This window comes from Thermobia domestica, chromosome 15, assembly GCF_964235325.1.
Source record: "Thermobia domestica chromosome 15, izTheDome1.hap1.1, whole genome shotgun sequence".
Classification (NCBI taxonomy): Eukaryota; Metazoa; Arthropoda; class Insecta; order Zygentoma; family Lepismatidae; genus Thermobia; species Thermobia domestica.
In genome coordinates, this window is record NC_137468.1 from 160,059,064 (window position 1) to 160,078,125 (window position 19,062).

Genomic DNA, 19,062 nt, shown 5'->3' on the forward strand with positions numbered 1-19,062 from the left:
GCACGGAATGGCCACCTGAGCCTTCTACACTTAATGACCCTAACAATGTTAAGTGAGCGGTATAAACTATGCAATTCCTCGTTATGAATTTCCTCCAATCCCCATTTTCATCCGTCTTTGGTCCGAATACTACTACTACTACTACTACTACTACTACTACTACTACTACTACTACTACTAATAATAATAATAATAATAATAATAATAATAATAATAATAATAATAATAATGCGTATTATTATTATTATTATTATTATTATTATTATTATTATTATTATTATTATTATTATTATTATTATTATTATTATTATTATTATTATTTTCAACATCCCGTTGTTCTGCTATCAATCTAGCAACGAAAGGCGTTCACAACTTAGCAAACGTGAAGCGAGTGACAAGTTACAGACCCAGTGCTAATGTAATACAATGTCACGAATTGTGTAAGCAAGCTAAAAAAGGCCTGAAACAATTCGTTTCCGATTTTTGCAGTCGTTTTTACGTCTGTAAGCTGACATGTTTAATATTAGTTTCTTTCTTTCTTTCTTTCTTTTTCATTTGTTAGTTACTTCAACGCTAACTGTAACCTCTATCATGCGTCTTCCTCGATCAAAAAACGTACCAATTTTATTTCCTGCAGTGTTTTCGCGTCACTGCTTTCGAAATGGGGAGGGGGAGAGCACACCTGCACATTTCACGCTTGCGTCTGCTCAATGCTTCAACATCGTGCGAATTTGTGACCAGGCTTGGCCGTAGGTTTTTTACCATCATGTGTGGTTGGCAACACTTATCGGATGCAGTGGAAGGGGCGGAGCTACTAACACCTGTGCTCACCTGTTCTTATCTCCGCTCGTTGTCGCTCACGCTTCGGCTCCGGGAGCCAATTCATGGGCAGGCCTGCTGTAGATGCTGTCTCGGAGTTGAACGCAAGAAACATACGTACAGAATGTATAATGCATACTTCTTGAAATTATGCTCCATCCTGATAGTCAGTGTGTGTCATTATTATTAACCCACATGCTACATAGCTGACGTCACAAAGCTAGATATTACCTCTATATACTTGTTACTGCAGATGACGTCACACGAATGACGTCATTGCACTTATGCAGACAGTACGTATAATACATACTTTTTCAGCTATACGTTTGCTGCAGGATGTTATATACGGTTGTACGTTAAGTCCAGAAACTACAGGAATTATGTATGTAACCTACCTTTTTAAGTATGCCCCTACATTTTTTTCTCAGTGCACCTTATATGTCACAGGAAAAGGACACATCTTTACCTTTGTGGTTGCAGATAAAAGGGGATACTTTTGCCTTTCACCAATTACATGATTTTTATGTTTAAGTTTCTTTAAAAAGAATTAACTGACTGCAAAGAAATGTGTTAAAAAGGCAAAATGCTAGGAGGAAAGTTTAGATACTTTTCTTTTCTGTTACTAAAGCTTCTGTTTTCTAGAAGGTACAAAAAAGTACTAAAAAATAAATAATAAATAATGGCAGAAGGTCTAACTGAACACACATAGATAAAAAGAGAGGTTAACTATTTCTTTAGTAAATATAATGCATATTTCATAACGGCACCTGAAATATAAAATGCTGAACTTTTCTTTTCATAAGAATGTAAAAAATGATAGCCAAGTGGAAGGAATATATTTTATTTCAATGTGGGCATACAAAAAACAACTTACGTGTACAAATGTACAAGTACTTCAAATCTAAACATAGCATATGACAGATACAAGTGAGCTGCAGGACTGAACTTTTTTTAAAGGAGCTAGAGCAGATTCTAAATGTCTTAACACATTAGGCCAGTCCTACTTAGAATGCTATGTAATTTGTAACAAATCAAATCTAAAAAATAAAAATCGTTAAATTCTAAGCAGGATATACCATTGTCTTTAGTGACAAAACGAAACGACATACATACATACTATGTATGTATGTATGTATATGTATGTATTTTAAATATAATTTACTGTATTTTTCTTGCACAATCCTGAAGCTCACTACATTCCGAATTGGAAAGAAAAGAAAATTTTCACAACCAAAGAACCACTTTTCATTTTCCAATTAGTTTCATGAAAGCATTTGACAGAAAAAATGACAGCACAGTTTACAAAGAAATAAAGAAAAGGTTAGTTTCACTTTACGCAGTTTGAGGTGCTAATTTCACCTACACAATAAAAAAATAATACCTAGAATTTTTTTTCCTTCTATATATTATCTGGTTATATTGTAATAGAACTCTAAACAGTACTTCAAACAAGAACAAGTTGGTTTTTCTATTCTTTGTTTTTATTAATTACGACTTATCTCGTTTTGTAGGTAATCTTACCTGGCATACAAAACGTGATTAGCTGATCCGTAATCGTCACAATTACCACACCTTCAACCAGAATATATGTCAACTATAGTCACAACAGTAAGCACTAAACAATTTGATTCACCAACTTGTGCCGTTTACTAATACACTCTCGAAAGAGAGAAAAATAATAATAATAAACATGTTCTAACAGGTATATAAAGCACCTACCTGCGAACACCTGTAAACCATACTTACTTAAACGGGTAGCAGTAAACTATGTGATACTTATATTATATTTATAACTGCACTGCTTGCATGCAGTGACGAAGATACACAGGGAAGTCTTAGAAGTGGAGAAGGATTAACATTTTAGCCCAAAATGTAACAATACGCTAACATGTAGAAATACCTGGGAAATTATCCCGCTAACGATGAACATACGCATCGGAACTAATACAGACCACAGCTCATCACTTCGTGTATATTTCTGTTCCAACGGCAGGTCTTGAAACACAGCAAGATGATCAAATTAAACATTGAAATTATTTGTATGTTGTTGCAAGGTTGTTAACACTTGTAAGTTAACAAAATAATATGCATCGCAATATATACATTTTTGCTATTTCCATTAGTTAGCCTCTTTATCTCCTGGAGGAAGTAAACTGTGAAAGTAACTCATGACAGGATGAAATATTCTGTTAGTTCAAGACCTTATGTATGTCCTTTGTTTTCCTTGGTTGTTTTTTTTTTTCACACATATAATTATTTTATTTTATCTCCAAATCACCCACACACTTACAGCAGGTCTTTCTTCATAGCTTAACAAACTTGATCAACTCAATCGAGGATACATCATCGGTGGAAACATCAGAGGCCCGCAGAATCCCATCATTGGTTCTTCGTAGTGATGCATGAGGCTGCAATGAGACCAACAGTACGAAATACTATTAATTTCCTGTGCTCTCGAAATGTAAAAAAGATCCATACATCATATTCCTGTAACATTTCTAGGAATGTAAAAAGATGCATACATCATATTCCTGCCAATTTAATTGCGTTATTTTACACTAGGTGGCTCAAAAAATGTATACACTAACTATGAATAACTCTGAAATGGATTAACGGAAACGTCTCATTTTTTGTACTGTTATAGGTTAATGCTCTATTCTTACATTGCATGCCAATAACAGTTTCATTTTTTTTTCTTTTGTGCAGGTCACTTAAATAACCTGGCTACAAGGCAAGCATTTGAAGAAAGGAAGGCGATTTTGAGGTGATGCATAAAGTAGAGACCAGTGGGATGCAATGACAATAGCGGAATGAATTTGGAACACAACCTGACACGTTTAACAATTGCCTGAATTTATGATAAATTTGAAGCCAACGGTTATGTTACAGATGTGCCAATATATAAATAAATAAATAATCATAAAAATAAATAAAAAATGTTTGGGACGACCTGTCACCGCAAAAAGTCCTGCTAACTTGTGTACTGTGTTACAATAATTCAGTCGCTCACCACGAACATACTCTCTATGGGAACGAGAGGTTTTATCTTCAACAGGGAGTAATCTACACCCCCAACACCCCCCTAACACCCCTCCAAATTTCTTTACACACACCCCTGGATGGAAAAGGAATAATCCCCCAAATCCAATTGTATCAATCAGTATCATATAGGTTTTTATTACATCAAGTTAAAAAAGGTTTAGCGTTTAGGAAAGAAGGCAATATTCTTATTTATTTTTTTCACTTCAAAATATGAAACGACCTCGTTCTCATGTACGGGCTTCAAGAACCACATGACCTCATTGTTTCGGGCGGTGTTTCGATCAAAACAATTGACAAAACAGACCCGCTTTATACCTACCCTCCTGGGCTCCGCGGTCGTTTCCGAGAAAAGAGATTGATGTACAGATGCAGATGACTGAAATTGGCAACGTCTTGAGAGGTCATTCACCTACCTCCTCCTCAACAAGGAAAAATGTGACAATATAGTAATAAGCCTATACCAGATTCAGTTGGTAAGTACTACTCTGTAACAGGCTCGCAACCAGAGGGGGCTATGGAGGGCCCGGCTCTCCCTTAATTTTTCATGTCACCTCCAGACCTCAATACAACATGCACAATTTAGATATTTGAAAATAAAATTTTTAATGACTTGGCCCCTCCTAACATATTCGTGACTCCCCAAAGCTCTGTGGCTGGTTTTGAGCCTGCTCTGTAAGTGGTGTATCAACGGACGGACGTTAGAAGGGTGTAGCCAAAACGTTTTTAGAAATGAGGAGATCGATCGAATTAAGAATTATATATATATATTTTAGACTGAGTCTAGTGTTATGCAGGAACGCATTTGGCGCTAGCTTAATTTTTGTAAAGTATATTTTTGTTCACGTAAATTGATTGAGTGGAACAGAGCTCATAACGAGTCACTTTTTTAACTAAAATTTACTTTTTTTTAAAGTTGGTCACTAAAAGTTACTTTTTTTCAAATTTGTCACTAAAAGATACTTTTTGGAGAGGAACGATAATGTCTGAGACGAAGAAATTCGGAAATAGGCCAGAACTGGTTCCACTTACTCAGGCTTTTTACATGTGCTAAGTCTGCTTACCACATAACTACAAAGCTTACTCTGAAAACCTAAGAAAGGAGGAAGCTCAAAAAGAAGAAGGAAAGAAGAAACAAAACGAACAAAGAGAGAGAGGTGATGGAGAAATTGACAAAACAAAAAAGGGGCATGATGAAATTTTGGTCACTTTTTCGTGTGCTTTGCCCATTTTTGGTCACTTTTCAAGTATTTACAAGAGACCAGATCACTATGAGTCCTGGGATTTTTAAAATTAGGGTATATTAAAGAAGACAAAACAGAAAGATACAAAATATTTGTAAATTGAAAAACTGGATTTCTGGAAAACAACTAAATCAATGAATAATTTTCCTATGAAAGATATTCAGAGCCAATAACGCAGCCAGGAAGGGGCAGGAACGGACATTAAGAGATCAAATAATATTACAACAATTAACGTTAACAACAGCGTTAGAATATTAAAATAATGAAATTGGAACTATGTACGGTATAAATTACTAAACGAATGTGATTTCATCATGGGACGAGGGAATTTTTCCTAATTAATATTTTTGAAAAAAATCACCCACTAAAACTTGCTGGGGTGAAAAGAGAACCCTTCCTTTTAGGGACACCCCTCATTTACGGGCAAATAATGGTGTTCCACCGATGTCCATTTTGAGAGGTTTCACTGTATTACTTAGTTTCATAATAATAATAAATGCTGAAATGTGTGAACTTACTTTATTGAACCTACCAGTGCGAAGAGCTGATATTATTATTATTATTATTATTATTATTATTATTATTATTATTATTATTATTATTATTATTAGTAGTAGTAGTAGTAGTAGTAGTAGTAGTAGTAGTAGTAGAAGTAGTAGTAGAAGTAGTAGTAGTAGTGTTACAATAGTTGCCTAACAAAATATACTGTTTTCTTGTTTTTGTTTGTTTAAAAATTATATCACTATTCTGAGAACACCCCCCTTTTATTTTGAACACCCCCCCAAGTAAAAATTTCTGGCGTACTTACTGATCTTCAATAAGATGGTGTCTCACCCCACTACGATCATTTGGTCAGTGAGTTTCTCAATGTAAATTTATCCGAAAGATGAATAGGTTAAAGAGGGTTTATCGAGTATACCTCACGTTCTTCGGACATTTCTTCTCCATAATTCTACTTATGGGGGACAGTCAAGAATGTTGTTTATGGACAAAAGCCTCGTATATTGCACGGCCTACGGGCAACTTCGAACTTTCCTGTGCAGATATTAAACTTAGCTACGTTGCAATCAGTAATTCATGCAAAGTTCGGCAGCATCCCCAGTGTATCGATCCTAATAGCCAACTCTTTAAACACACGAACTAATATCAGTTCTTCATCATGTAGTGCAATGCAATAACAGAACATTAAACCACAGTGCTACCAAATATGTGACGTTTCCGACAATTCATTTGAGAGTTATTCACAAATAAACAGTGTGTACATTTCTTGAACAATTCTGTATATATTTATGCAGGGTGCGGCATGTATTTGAGAACACACATTATAAGTGACAGTATCACGTACGTCACAGTTACAAATCCCTTCTTTTGAACAGAAACATGGAAGAATGTAAACTAACCCAGAAAACGAAGAGCCATGCTGTGATCGTATCCTTGGCTCCAGCCCACTCCGATTGAGAGATCACTGCATTCCTGAATGTCACCCGGTCATTCGTGTTCGGAGAGAACTTGGGGCTGCCAGAGGGGTGGCCACAGTTTTTCACAGGAAACGACACTGTCGGCGCTCGGACATTAGCAGGACGTCGGGATTCGTCTATTCTGCCCAAGCTGCCATCGATGAGGATACTGGGAAGTCCATGCAGGCACACGTAAAAGGTCTGCACGTTGATGAGGCCACCATCCGACGTGTGGTTAATGAGAACTTTCGTTACAAGTCGCACATGATGCGGAGAAGACGGTTCTTGCCCGAGAGAACCAGTGCGAACTGGATGACCAGTTACAAGCGCCTCCTGAACACGCTGAAACATCTGGAGCAACCCGGAATGCTCTGGTTCTTCTCCGATGGGAAAAAATTTTGTCCAGGACCAAAAAGTAAATCGCAAACATGGTCGGTGGACGTGCAAAAGCCGCAGAGAGGTTCCGACTATCGTGCACATAACATTTCGGTCTCAACAATAGTTTTGGGGATCGTGAGCAGTGAAGACGACTTGCACCTCGCATTTCTTCTGTCAATGTACCATTGATGTTTACACTGAGCTGTTAAAGACAGTTGTGAAGCCCTGGATTACTGCTGTAGCGCGTGGGAAACCGTATGATTCTCAGTAGGACTCCGCTCCATCCCATACAGCCCACCCACCCAAAAATGGCTGGTCGGCAATTTTCATGACAATGTCACTCCCAGTATGTGGCCCTAACTCCCCAGATGTTAACTCAATGGACTACTACATATAGAGCAGTTGAGAGGAATCCCAATTAAATATCCTCACAACAAAGTTGCGACTCTCAGGCAGCTGTTGTGGATGTGATGGCGAGGATTTCCAAGACCCATCTCTTTATTGCTTGCAGATAGTTTCTACAGCGTATAGAGACCGTTACTACTGCTGCTAACAGCGGTTTCATTGAATGATCCACTGTGGATGTGATCACCTGTACAGGACGTTAAAAATTAATAAATGCTCTCACTCCAGTGTCTGTTCCTTATTGAATGTGGACGTGACTTTATTCTCAAATATCTGCCACACCCTGTGTGTACACACACATGTATATATTATTGAAGTATTGTTGAAAAGCCGTATGTAAATTTGATACGGAAAATGGTTTAGAACTACAAATATCATGAAAAGTCTTGCTACCTAACTATCTAAGATACTGCACGGCATGAACAAAACTTCTACAGAATATTTCAGAATTCGGCAAAGGGTCAAATAGCGACAATTTGTTTTTTAGCAAGAAAGAAATATATTTCAGGGCGCAATATTTCAGTCAGACGCACTCGTAAATCCAAAAATGATGGTAGCCAGTATCTCTCACGTACAAATTATGAGAGTCCCCCCCCCCACACACACACGGCCTTTGGTTTGACAAAGAAAGATATTACATCAGGGCATAAAATTTTAAAACCATACAATTAGATTCAGGATAATCAATTTTGAATTGGGCAATTCATATATGTTAAAAAATATCCTACCTTAAGACTTCACGTTTGTGTAACGCTCTCTCTCTGCACTGAAGTACCAGTTGCCGATTGCAGTTTTCGGATCAAAGTCCTTAAGTAAAGGGCCATTGATGGAAATTGTCAACAAATCATCCAATGTGTCAGTCTTAACTCTGTTGAGACTGCTGAAGCCTCTCTCACTGGAAGCAGTGTGACAATTGGAAGAAAATTTGGGAATCTCGTAATGAAGTTTCCGATTGAGAGTGGGAAAGGAAGGGCAAATTACAACGTTGAGAAGATTTCACTTTCCATGTCCGTTGTGAGGACTTCACATTCCGTGTTTTCTCTCACTCAGTGAGAATTATTTTCGTGCGAAACAGAAATTGCGTAGCCGCATGAGTTTAGGCAGAAACCATTCCTACTGAACACTGGTCGCAGCTCTAAATTTCTAGTTGCCAATGGCGACCGGAAATTTTGCGCCCTGAATATATATATAAGTAGTGCTAGTTCGAGATTTTCTTCTATTGGTTTCAATTTGGAACATCTGGAACAGGAAATTTAATATAATGATCCATTGTCTAACTTCCGGTCTCCTTAGACATCTGTTGATCGCTTATAACTTGAGAAAATAGGACATGAATACAAGAAAATGTCAAATTGATATATTTATGTGATGTGTTCTTGAATAAGTATCTTTTGAAGTAGAATTTTCGACAATTGGAACAGGAAATTCAATTGTGTAGTATCCTCTGAACGAACACAGCTGTACGTCCTTTATAGTTTGAAATAATACAATATGAATACAAGAAATGTGAAGATTGGTAAATTTATGTGTTGTGTTCTTGAAAGAGTATCTTTTGACTCGAATTTTCGAGACACTAGTTAGAATAGATCTTTGTCTTGCTTGTAACCAGGTGCATCTTATTTTCTTTTGAGATTGGTAAATTTATGTGATCTGTTTTTGAGAAAGTATCTTTTGAAGTCGAATTTCCGACATACGTGAGACACCAGTGTGTTACAATTCGAAAAAATTATGTGATTTTTACCTTTTGCAGCATGTATTGTTCGAAAAAGTCACAATGGAACGAAAAGATTCTTTATTTGAATGTGATCTCGGAACATCGCCTTATTGAGTTCTTAGAAATCACAATAGATTGGTTTTAGCAATGGTTAGGGATTTCCGCCTTATTAGTTAAAGAGCAACAGCTGAGAAGAAACGCATTATTTTGCATCCTCCCTGATATGACATGAAAGAAATGGGTTTTGTACAATTCTTGGAATTGTAAAGATATATAGAGAAGCGCCCTGTATAAGGAAACTATCTGTATTTTTCTTCCTTCCTTTTTTTTTGGGGGGGGGAATTGTAGTAGATAATGAGTTCTATTTTAAGTATTGTATGTGGAAATAGTGAAGAAAAAAGAATCTTATTATAAGCGGTTAACCTTTCTTTTTAGTCTTCCTTTAAAGTCAGGTTACACAATAGCCTTTGTATCCTTTGGAACGATATATTGTACTAGCATTAGTGGATGAGAAGAGAGAAAACTTGGGTTTAGTTAGGTTTATTGCTGTGGACACTGTATTGAAAGACTATCATTGTTTGGAGTCGGGTGCCCCTGAATACCTTTTGTAGTTTTGGAAAGTGTTAAGAAATTTGTATTCTTTTTATATAAGTTAGGTAGAGAGGAAATAGCATGGAATTTATAGAATATTAACTGAAATAATTTAAGAATGAATTGTACAGTGAGAAAACACATAATTTGTTTATTATTAGTATGTGTTGAAAATTTGTTGGAGATTTGATATGATTTTTAGGGGTGAGGCTATAGGAGACATCCACTTACATTAACGTGCTATTTGAACTTTACGGGGAATTGAGCTATGGTTTATGAAAGATAAAGACACGTACAGAGCGCGAGAGATAGCATAAGCTATGAGAAGCCGGAGGTAGGAAGAACGCTATTCGCTGCGAGGGTGACAGTGGAGAGAGGAGGAAGATTTTTTGGTAGTGTTTCTAACCTATGCTGATATTACCCTCCAACATAAGTGAAAACAACACAGAACTAACACAAAGAACCATACTTCACTGAATACAAGAACACTGTGTCCGGTTTGGCTTCTTCATGTGTCTCTCAAGACACCCCCATCTGTGTCATAAATAACTACCCCGGGAGGGAGGGTACTAATAAGACCACTTTGTTTTACCAGCGAAAATGACAAACTTCCTTGTATGAGGAGGGGGGTTTGGCAGGTCTGTAGCCACGATTTCCCTAAGGCGAGGACATGAGTCGTGGTCCCCAGAATGAATGAATTGAAAAAAATATAGGTTATGTTATGTGATGTAAGTTTTACTTACTTTAGCTTACTCATTTAAAAAATAAATTTAAAAAAACAATGAATGAGTAAGGAAACCTTTATTGCACCGAGTGCATTTTTACATCTTATTAAATAAATAGGCTAATTTATTGTTCAGATTTTTCTAAATGAAGATGAGAAAAGGAAGGCTGCAGATTGATTCAAAGTGTCTCTGCCATCCCTTCCCAGAAATGCTTCAAATCGCCAAATTCTAGTTCACTGTTGTCGCAGTTAGTAACACTATTAGGATTGCCCGTTCCTTTCAAGTGTCTTGGTTGCGGATTTCAAGGTCATAGCTCAGGCTATCCCTCGCGTACAATATGCTATTTGTTTTGGTTTTATGTTCTATGGTTGTGATAGTTAGGGTAACTTATACCAATTTACTTGTGGCAACATAACCTTTATGATGAATGAAATGGAAAAATGAAGAAAGTGGGAGGAAATGGGAGAACCCCGAAGAAACCCATGGAGACGATATTGTTCACCACAAATTTTATTTAACGCGAGACGAGACAACCGGGGACCGGAGGTAAGCGCTCTAGCACTAAAGCACCGCGCCCCTTGTTTTTGTTTCTAAGAAGTTTATTATTATTATTATTATTATTATTATTATTATTATTATTATTATTATTATTATTATTATTATTATTATTTAGGAGCTAAGTTTTGTAGAAAATAGTGATATATTGCATTCTGTTGGGAATTTATGTTGATTTTTTATATTAAAAACATGCATGAAGTAAGAAAACGAAATCTCATTAGGGTACGCACATATTTGATGGATACGAACCTTATGTAGCCGGGAATCGAATTTGGGACCCTCTACTAAAGGTAAACACGCCAGACAGTAGATTTGGGAAGAAGATTAAAGTGAATGTTTTTGAAATTCATGCACACGATGTTGTCCGGCATAAGATTACATGATTGCCGATTGAACATAAGTCTCTGAAACATCAGAAGTGAACGTTGTTCCCTAAGGATAGTCACAGTTAAAAAATTGTACGCAACTGTTAAATGAAACCGAATATTTTAGTAGCGTCCCAAACTATATTTGGCAGGTTAAAGGAGACGATGATGTTTTTTGTATTATCACTTTTATGAAAGCTCTTGAAAGGTATATAGAAAGTGGGAGGAAACTGAAGTATTCTGAGGATTTGATCGGATTTTGACTTTAGCATTTTGTTTAATAGCGAGGCTATATGAGACGTAGAAGCCGTAGATTGAACAAGCGATTGCACGCGCCAAAGATAACTATTGCACTAGTGAGACAGTATGGTTACGCCCTAAGGTTGGATAGAGTTGAATATTGTACACAATGGATAAAGGAAATGGAATAGTTCAGTGTATCGTCTGAGAAGTATATTAGTTAGGCTAAGAGAGATGATGATTAAAGTAACTTATGCTATTTTTGCTAGTGTTGAGAGCAATAATTACTAATTGGAAAACTTAATGATTAACATTAGAAAGCTCAGTTTGCGTGAGCTTGAATGGAACAAGTGACCAGAGGTGACTGTAGTTGGCTATACATGAATTATATAAAATTTAAATTATCACGCAGAAAAGATTTTGACTATGTAAAAAAAAATTGTATACTTACAGAATTGAGGAAGAGTCCTGACGCCTTGGATGTTTGACGCGAATTTAGTGCAAAGCACCCACCTTTTGCACATGGCTGAAAAGAAGTCTTTTGTATTTACAGAAATTCCTTACAGCTAGTTGCGTATATTTCTTTTTTACTGAATAGAATTGTAGAGAAAAAGAATCCATTTAAGAAATGTCTTTTTTAGAAAGAAAAGGAGTGATACAACTTCCTTTAGGTACCATTATTCGAATTGGAGTTACGTGATTTGCAGGGGGCCTCACCATTTTCAACAAATTTGAAAATACATCGTTCTGAAGAAAGAAACGTGAAAACGGAACGCGTCACTTTACCTCCTTTTTTGTGAAAAATATAAATCCCATGTTTTGGAGAAGAGACTTATTTCGATTTTAGACATTGCGTGTGACGAGTTAAGTGGTAACCATTGCAAAGTACATCCTATAAAATACTTATATTGGGAAGGTAAGTTGAATTCTTTTTCCTTACATATATAAAGAAATAATGAAAAAAGTTAACTTTTATAGCTGATTAAACTAAAGTATATTAAAATTTTAGTATGAGATTTAATTTATATTATTGGGAAATACTGACTTTAACGTTAGGTTAATTTATATTCGTTCACTTTTAAGAGAAATGAAGGAGAAATACTTTGAGAAGTATTGCAGACAAAATTTTGATATCAAATCATGTAATATGATTATTCATTGTTTTTTCACTTAAGAATCAGTATATATATATATATATATATATATATATATATATATATATATATATATATATATATATATATATATATATATATATATATATATATATATATTCTCAAGTGTCACGATTTCTTTTATTATTGCTATATTGGGATTTATAAGTAATTAAATTATATTTTCTTATTTTTCTTTTAGATTCCTTTTTGTCGGAGGAATTGTTGGGAGAAGTATAGGATTTCAGGTAAGAATTAGTTAATTTATTTATTTGTTTGTTTTGTGATAGTTTTTTTCGTTTTAAAGCGAACTGTGAAGGTTTTTTAAAAAAATATTTGGTATAGTAAATGGTTGTGAAATATAAGTCAATATTTTGAAGACAAGTAGATTTCAGGAAAAGTTATTAAAATTTTGGTATCACCTTCAATTGTAAGAATCTTGTTTCGTTCGTTTAGACATGTAAACGATTGCTGCAGGTGTAGGTGTACCACGGTTCTATGTGCATCGGGTTATGAACGCACTTGATAACTAAATGAAGAAAGTGGGAAGTAATGAAAAAACCCATGTGCAGGGTATTTGTCCATCATAAAGCTAACTTTGCGGGAGTATGGTTAACCCTGCACTAGAGGTAAACGCTAAACATTGTGTAGACATTATAGTGTAAGGTGAATGAACGATATGCTCAATAACGTTATTCAGTCCGTACAAACGGAATATAAATCCCCCTGATTGATAGCAAAAATTTATTTATTTTGAGTAGCGCAGTATTGCAGAAAATATAAATTAATTCTTTTCTAAAATGAAATAAAATGAAATCTTTGAATTTAAAGTGCCATAAATATTTTCGTTACGCTGAGTCGGATGAACTATTAAGACATGTGAAAATGGGAGAAAACCCACGCACACGATATTGTCCACCACAAACTTACTTGGCCGTGATTAAACCAGAAACCTCCTCGCACCAGAAGTAAGCGCTTTACCACTAAGCCACCGTGTCCTGAAACCAAATACTGTTGTTAGCTAAAGAGAGAGACAGACCCCCTTGTGATATCAGTTTGGATTAAACTAGTGACTTGCAGACAAATACTATAGTTTTGACTTACCTTTTACGTAAAAAAATTATTAATGGAAGGGATGTGTGAAATTTAATATTTCACAGAGGGTTATGAGTTTGTATTAATTAATATATGAAGGAATTATATTTTTAAACTGTTGGTACCTAAAATTATTTAAATTGGTGCGTATGAAGATATCCCATTGACGGCCACACTATTCAATGAAAGGAATCTATTAAAATTTGTTCGGTTTGAATGAGGGAATTTTTGACCCATGTTACTTGACCTGAAAAGCTTTTACATTTTCTTCTTCGATTGAGTGTCAGTACCGGAAATTGAAACCGGGACCATTTGCACCAAAGCAAAAGCGTTAGCGAAAGCAGCCAACTTGACAAAATATTTTGTTAAATTTGAATTCATGTTCTATGTTATACAAATTTGGTTAGAATCTAAGTAAGGAAAATCAAATGAAGTATATATTTTAAGTATAAGACCTTATTGAAAATGTGCGTATAGAGAAGAATATTCTTTATTCCTCTTTGAGGACTGTTTGATGCTTTTTCTTGCTGATTTTTCCCTCAATTAACATGGTGATTCAATTGGACTACTGAATAACTGATTAAGCATGTTGTTTCTCATTAGTTTACTTTTGTACGTTTCTGTGACCTGCAAACTAATATGGTACGATCTTTAAAAATTTGTTTTCGATTATCCTATGTTATTTTGTAAATAGGAGTGTTTGCTAGGCGTACGTTCGGTTTATTATTTTTTGTATTTATTAATGAATTTTATATAATTTTGTGTAGGAATGAAATTTGAGAATAAGAAAGGACTACTAATATTAGATCAGGGAGACACTCAGAAATTTTGCCGGGAGGGTTACGATGTAAGGTACAAAGTAAATGCTTTGTTAATATTTGACACTTGAAATGTACGTATGGAAAAATTAGATTACAAACTATAACTTATTACTTATCAATTAACTTATTACACATACAAACATCTGTGTTAAATCCATACAATGTTCCTACACCTACACATGTGTGTAGTCAATGACATCACCCGTCGTCCGAGAATCTTGAATACAAAAGACCTATTGTAAACAAAAGCCTTACCCCCACCCCTTGTTTCAAACAATACAAGAAAATCTCGAACTAGCACTACTTATATATATATATATATATAAATTATGGTGTTATGAAAATGAAGATTATATGGTAGTCACCAACAAAAATCGTATCTGCTCCCTACATCTTCTCAAATTAGGAGCGAGGTGATCAAATTAAACAAAATTTTCTTTTACATAGACATTGAAATTATTTGTATGTTGTTGCAAACTATACACTCGTAAGTTGTTAACAAAAGAATATGTAGGGCAATAGATAAATGTTTGCTATTTACATTGCTTAGCCTCACGTATCTCCTGGAGGAAGTAAACTGTGAAACTAACTGATGACAGGATGAAATATTCGGTTAGTTCAAGACTTTTTCTTTCGAAAAGTCCTGAGGACTTTAATCTGACTTCAAACTAAATGTACAGCAAGCCCGTATTTAGTTAAGTGCTATTCTGTGCTTGAGCAGAGGGCGGCAAATTTTTGGATTTTTTAAAGATTCACAATAAAGCAATATTTAAAACTAGCAACTCGCAGAGTCCCGCGAAAGAGCGAGAAAATATGTTAATGTGTTCAATTCGCTCTAATCACAGTACCTACTAATTAACTAGCTTATCTGAATATTTTAAAGAGCCATCTTCTACTACCCCCACCCCAAGGGTGAGAATAAACTTGAACATCATGAAAACTGATACCGTTAAACTCAGCGACCTCGAAAACTATGAATTGAACACTCATATCTGTCGTTTTCGATTACTTTTAAAATCTCACCCCCTTCCTGGGGAGTGGAGTACGAGCTTGAAGTTGAATTGGATTAAAACTGTCACTATTCATCTCAGGGACCCCAAAAACTATGAATTCAACCGTAATATTGGTCGGTTTCGTTTATTTTTAAAATGTCCCCATGTTATTCTTATGGGAACTTTACACCCAACTCAGTTCACGTGTGATCTAGGGATCTGGAACAGGCCATTTGGATTATTTCTCTCATATTAAAATTTCATGTTTCTATGTATTATGGTTCTAGAGTTGAGAAGCGCTACAGACAGTTTAGTGTATTGTTAACATAGATGCTAGTATTAAACCATTACTGACAGTGAATAATGTAAACAACTATTTTTCTTATCAGTTATCACCAATAAATATTGGTGTCTCACAGTGACATCCACCAGTGGGTGTCAGCCAATCCCAGCTTCAAAATCACGCCCCATTAGATCTTTAGTAGACTACTCTCTCTCTCTCTCTCTCTGTGTGTGTGTGTGTGTGGACTCGGGTATCGCTCACCTTCCACTTCCTATGGGTCATTATCGGTGACATCAACCCCTCCATTGTTCGCCAGTCCTTAGTAAGCCATTATCATCCAATGGAAGGTAATGGAAAACTACCATGCGTTCCCCTTGCCTAGTGATCTTCGGGTCAAACACCTACCTTCAGGTAGAACACATCATAATAATCATTGAGAGAATTAGGCCATTTAAAATTACGTTGTACTTTTGTAACTTGTAATACCTAAACTGCTACTCAACAAGAGCTGGTCTGTTTGCAAAATCACGGCTTGTTTCCTTGTTTGAGACATAAGTTTGTCCCGGGGGGCGTCAAATTATTTAGAGCACAGGGGCGCACAATATATAAATACCCTATTATGAGAGTTCTCACAAGTTTATAATCTTGCTTATATCCCCTCTAACCCTTTCATAGATTTATCATGAATCACCATTTCTTCCAAAAATACCCTAACCTAACCTCATACCAATACCATGCAAACTCATACCAATATGCTCAACCTCGAAGTAAACAACACTAGCTGATTCTCTCAAGAAGACTTCACGTAGCACTTTATATTGCACCACAAAACGATACTTTTTATTACGTACGCCTTCCAACGTTTTACCTAGAATGTGGAACTGAAAAAGTTTACTCGTATTTTCCTTTTCTATACTATCAAGTGCTAATTTAATCAGGATATTCTCTTCCTACTCTTCCTACTGTCTAATATTTTTTTTTCAAATGCAGCAATTCATAACATTTGGCACATTCTAATTAAAGAAAGGGAAATTTGAGTATTGTAAAGATGTTCCCTTTGCCACCTTCACGCGGAGTTTTCGAAACTGTTGAAACACCTTTTTCCTTTTTTAAAAAAATTAAGAGTGTATATCAGCCGAGTTTCATATCTCTGACGCCAGCGATTCGTGAGATATATTATTCTTCGGGAAAATTTTGAACTCCTCTCCATTGCCTTAGGATAAATATTTCTAAAAATCTTTTCTTATCACATATTTTCTTGACAAAAGGAATATTCTCTCCAAAATTCACCTGATATCTATAGTAGCACGGCTTGGATTACAAGTAGCACGGACTGTAGGTCACCCATTTCTACACTTTTGTATAAGAGTATAGGTAGAAAGAATATTACATTGTTCTTTTTTATAATCAAGTGCTTTGGCACGGCTATCCCAGGGGCACAGGAAGCAACATAATTTGGTGTAACCCTGTTTTAGCCCAAGTAATATGCCTATGACTTTCAGATCCCCGGAAATTTGCCATTTAAACTTGTCATAGTGCAATCGCAATAGCAGCTGTTTTATGTTATCATTTGTTTCTTTGATGTAAGGTGCATACCCAATCGGAATCGGTGGTAACACGTTGCCATTATGCAGTAGGACACACTTGAGACTTATTTTGGAGGAGTCGATGAATAACCTCCACTCATCACTTTTATAGTCAATGCCATTACTCCTTCTATATCACTACAAAATACCAAGTTCTTTTCACTTTCGACAAATGGAAGGAATGACATATGGCAGTTACGGAACGCAGTCACATTTGCTGTATTATCAAGGCAATCCCACTGTTGTAGTCTTGACGCTAATAGTTCAGCCTTCACAACCAATGTACAGTTTGCACGCCTTCCTAATATATGGCGTTATTGGCGTCCTTTGCGATTTCAATGTAGCCTGTCCGCAAATGTAACAAAAATTATCAGCATTGTTTACGCATTTGCAAGGCATATTGAATCACAGGAATTGCAATGACCACACGCACTAACTACACTTCAGTAGCATATTCTTTCAGCACTCGAACATTACACAACTTGTAAAAGACTGAAACTACGCTTAAATGAAATATGCTCCACTCCTGCTCCCCCTTCCCATTGTTGGTACGAGCCATGGCAAAAATAGCAACAAAATACACACAGCTATTGTTGCCAGCAGGAAACTTAATCACTCTGTCTACCATCAACGGGATTTCAAGCCTATATGGGAAGGAATTACAATGATTGCTAATAAAATATAATAATTATAATTAAATTTATCCCCCCTTTAACTTGGAAATGAGAGCTAATTCGAATTTTTCATTGTCGTTTTCGTCATCAGCGTGGTCGATATAGTTAAACATTTATTTCATTCCAGTTACAGTTTCACTGTTGGCTAGTGTAATTAGCCAGCGTACCTTTCCTCTGGGGTGTCTCATTTTACTGCATTTCCTTTCTTCTACCATTTCGTTCATTTTCATTATCTCTGTTTTCCTCCGTCTTGCAACATAAAGGTGGGATGCTACAATAATAATGATAATAAGCTCAATCAAGTCTATTTTCTTGGCTGCGCTTCTTTGGTGTATCTGGCTTCAATTCTCGGTGGGACTGATTTAACATTTTGACGCTTTACAGTAGCTCGGCCTCCCCAAATTAGGTCTACATTGCATTGCCCCTTCTCACACCTTCGCCATCAGGTTCGCTTTAAGTTGTATGAACTCATTTAGGTGTAATTGCCGTCGACCTTTGCAGTTGCTGGCAATAATGTCAGTACATGAAAGTGGTATTTCCAATAGATCTTCTTAATGGTCGCCTTCTTCACGTAAACTTGAAAAGTGTAACGAGTGAACTTTTGGACCAGTGGATAATGCCTCCACCCATGACTAGTGCCATGAGAAAAAAGCTAGAAGCACTTTGTTGAATTGTGGGTACACGAAAATGCTTGTAAAATCACATTAGACAGAGTTTACATCATTAACGTCGTGGACTTAGCATGCAGTAACAAATAAAGGTTACGTTTGGGAAAATCGAGTTGCTGCCCGAGACATTTGTGACAGAGTAGTACTAAGTGGTCAATATGTCAGTGAAGTTTTAGGTGCAAAGCTCAAAGGGTTTAGGAGATACAGCCGCTAGAAAGTCACATGGAGTTACATGTTATAGTCTATTTCAGTAC

The 19,062-nt window shown here is 36.0% G+C and overlaps 1 protein-coding gene across 1 annotated transcript in view; it reads right to left on the minus strand.

Annotated features, from left to right (window-relative positions):
• Nucleotides 1-1,677: 1,677 nt before the first annotated feature.
• The window catches only part of LOC145671688 (tyrosine-protein phosphatase non-receptor type 4-like), a 35,479-nt gene continuing 18,094 nt past the window's right edge, over nt 1,678-19,062 (minus strand). The window contains exon 4 of the mRNA XM_081740888.1: nt 1,678-3,227. Coding sequence (XP_081597014.1) covers nt 3,123-3,227 — 105 coding nt within the window. The 3' untranslated portion in view covers nt 1,678-3,122. The remainder of the gene's footprint in view (nt 3,228-19,062) is intronic.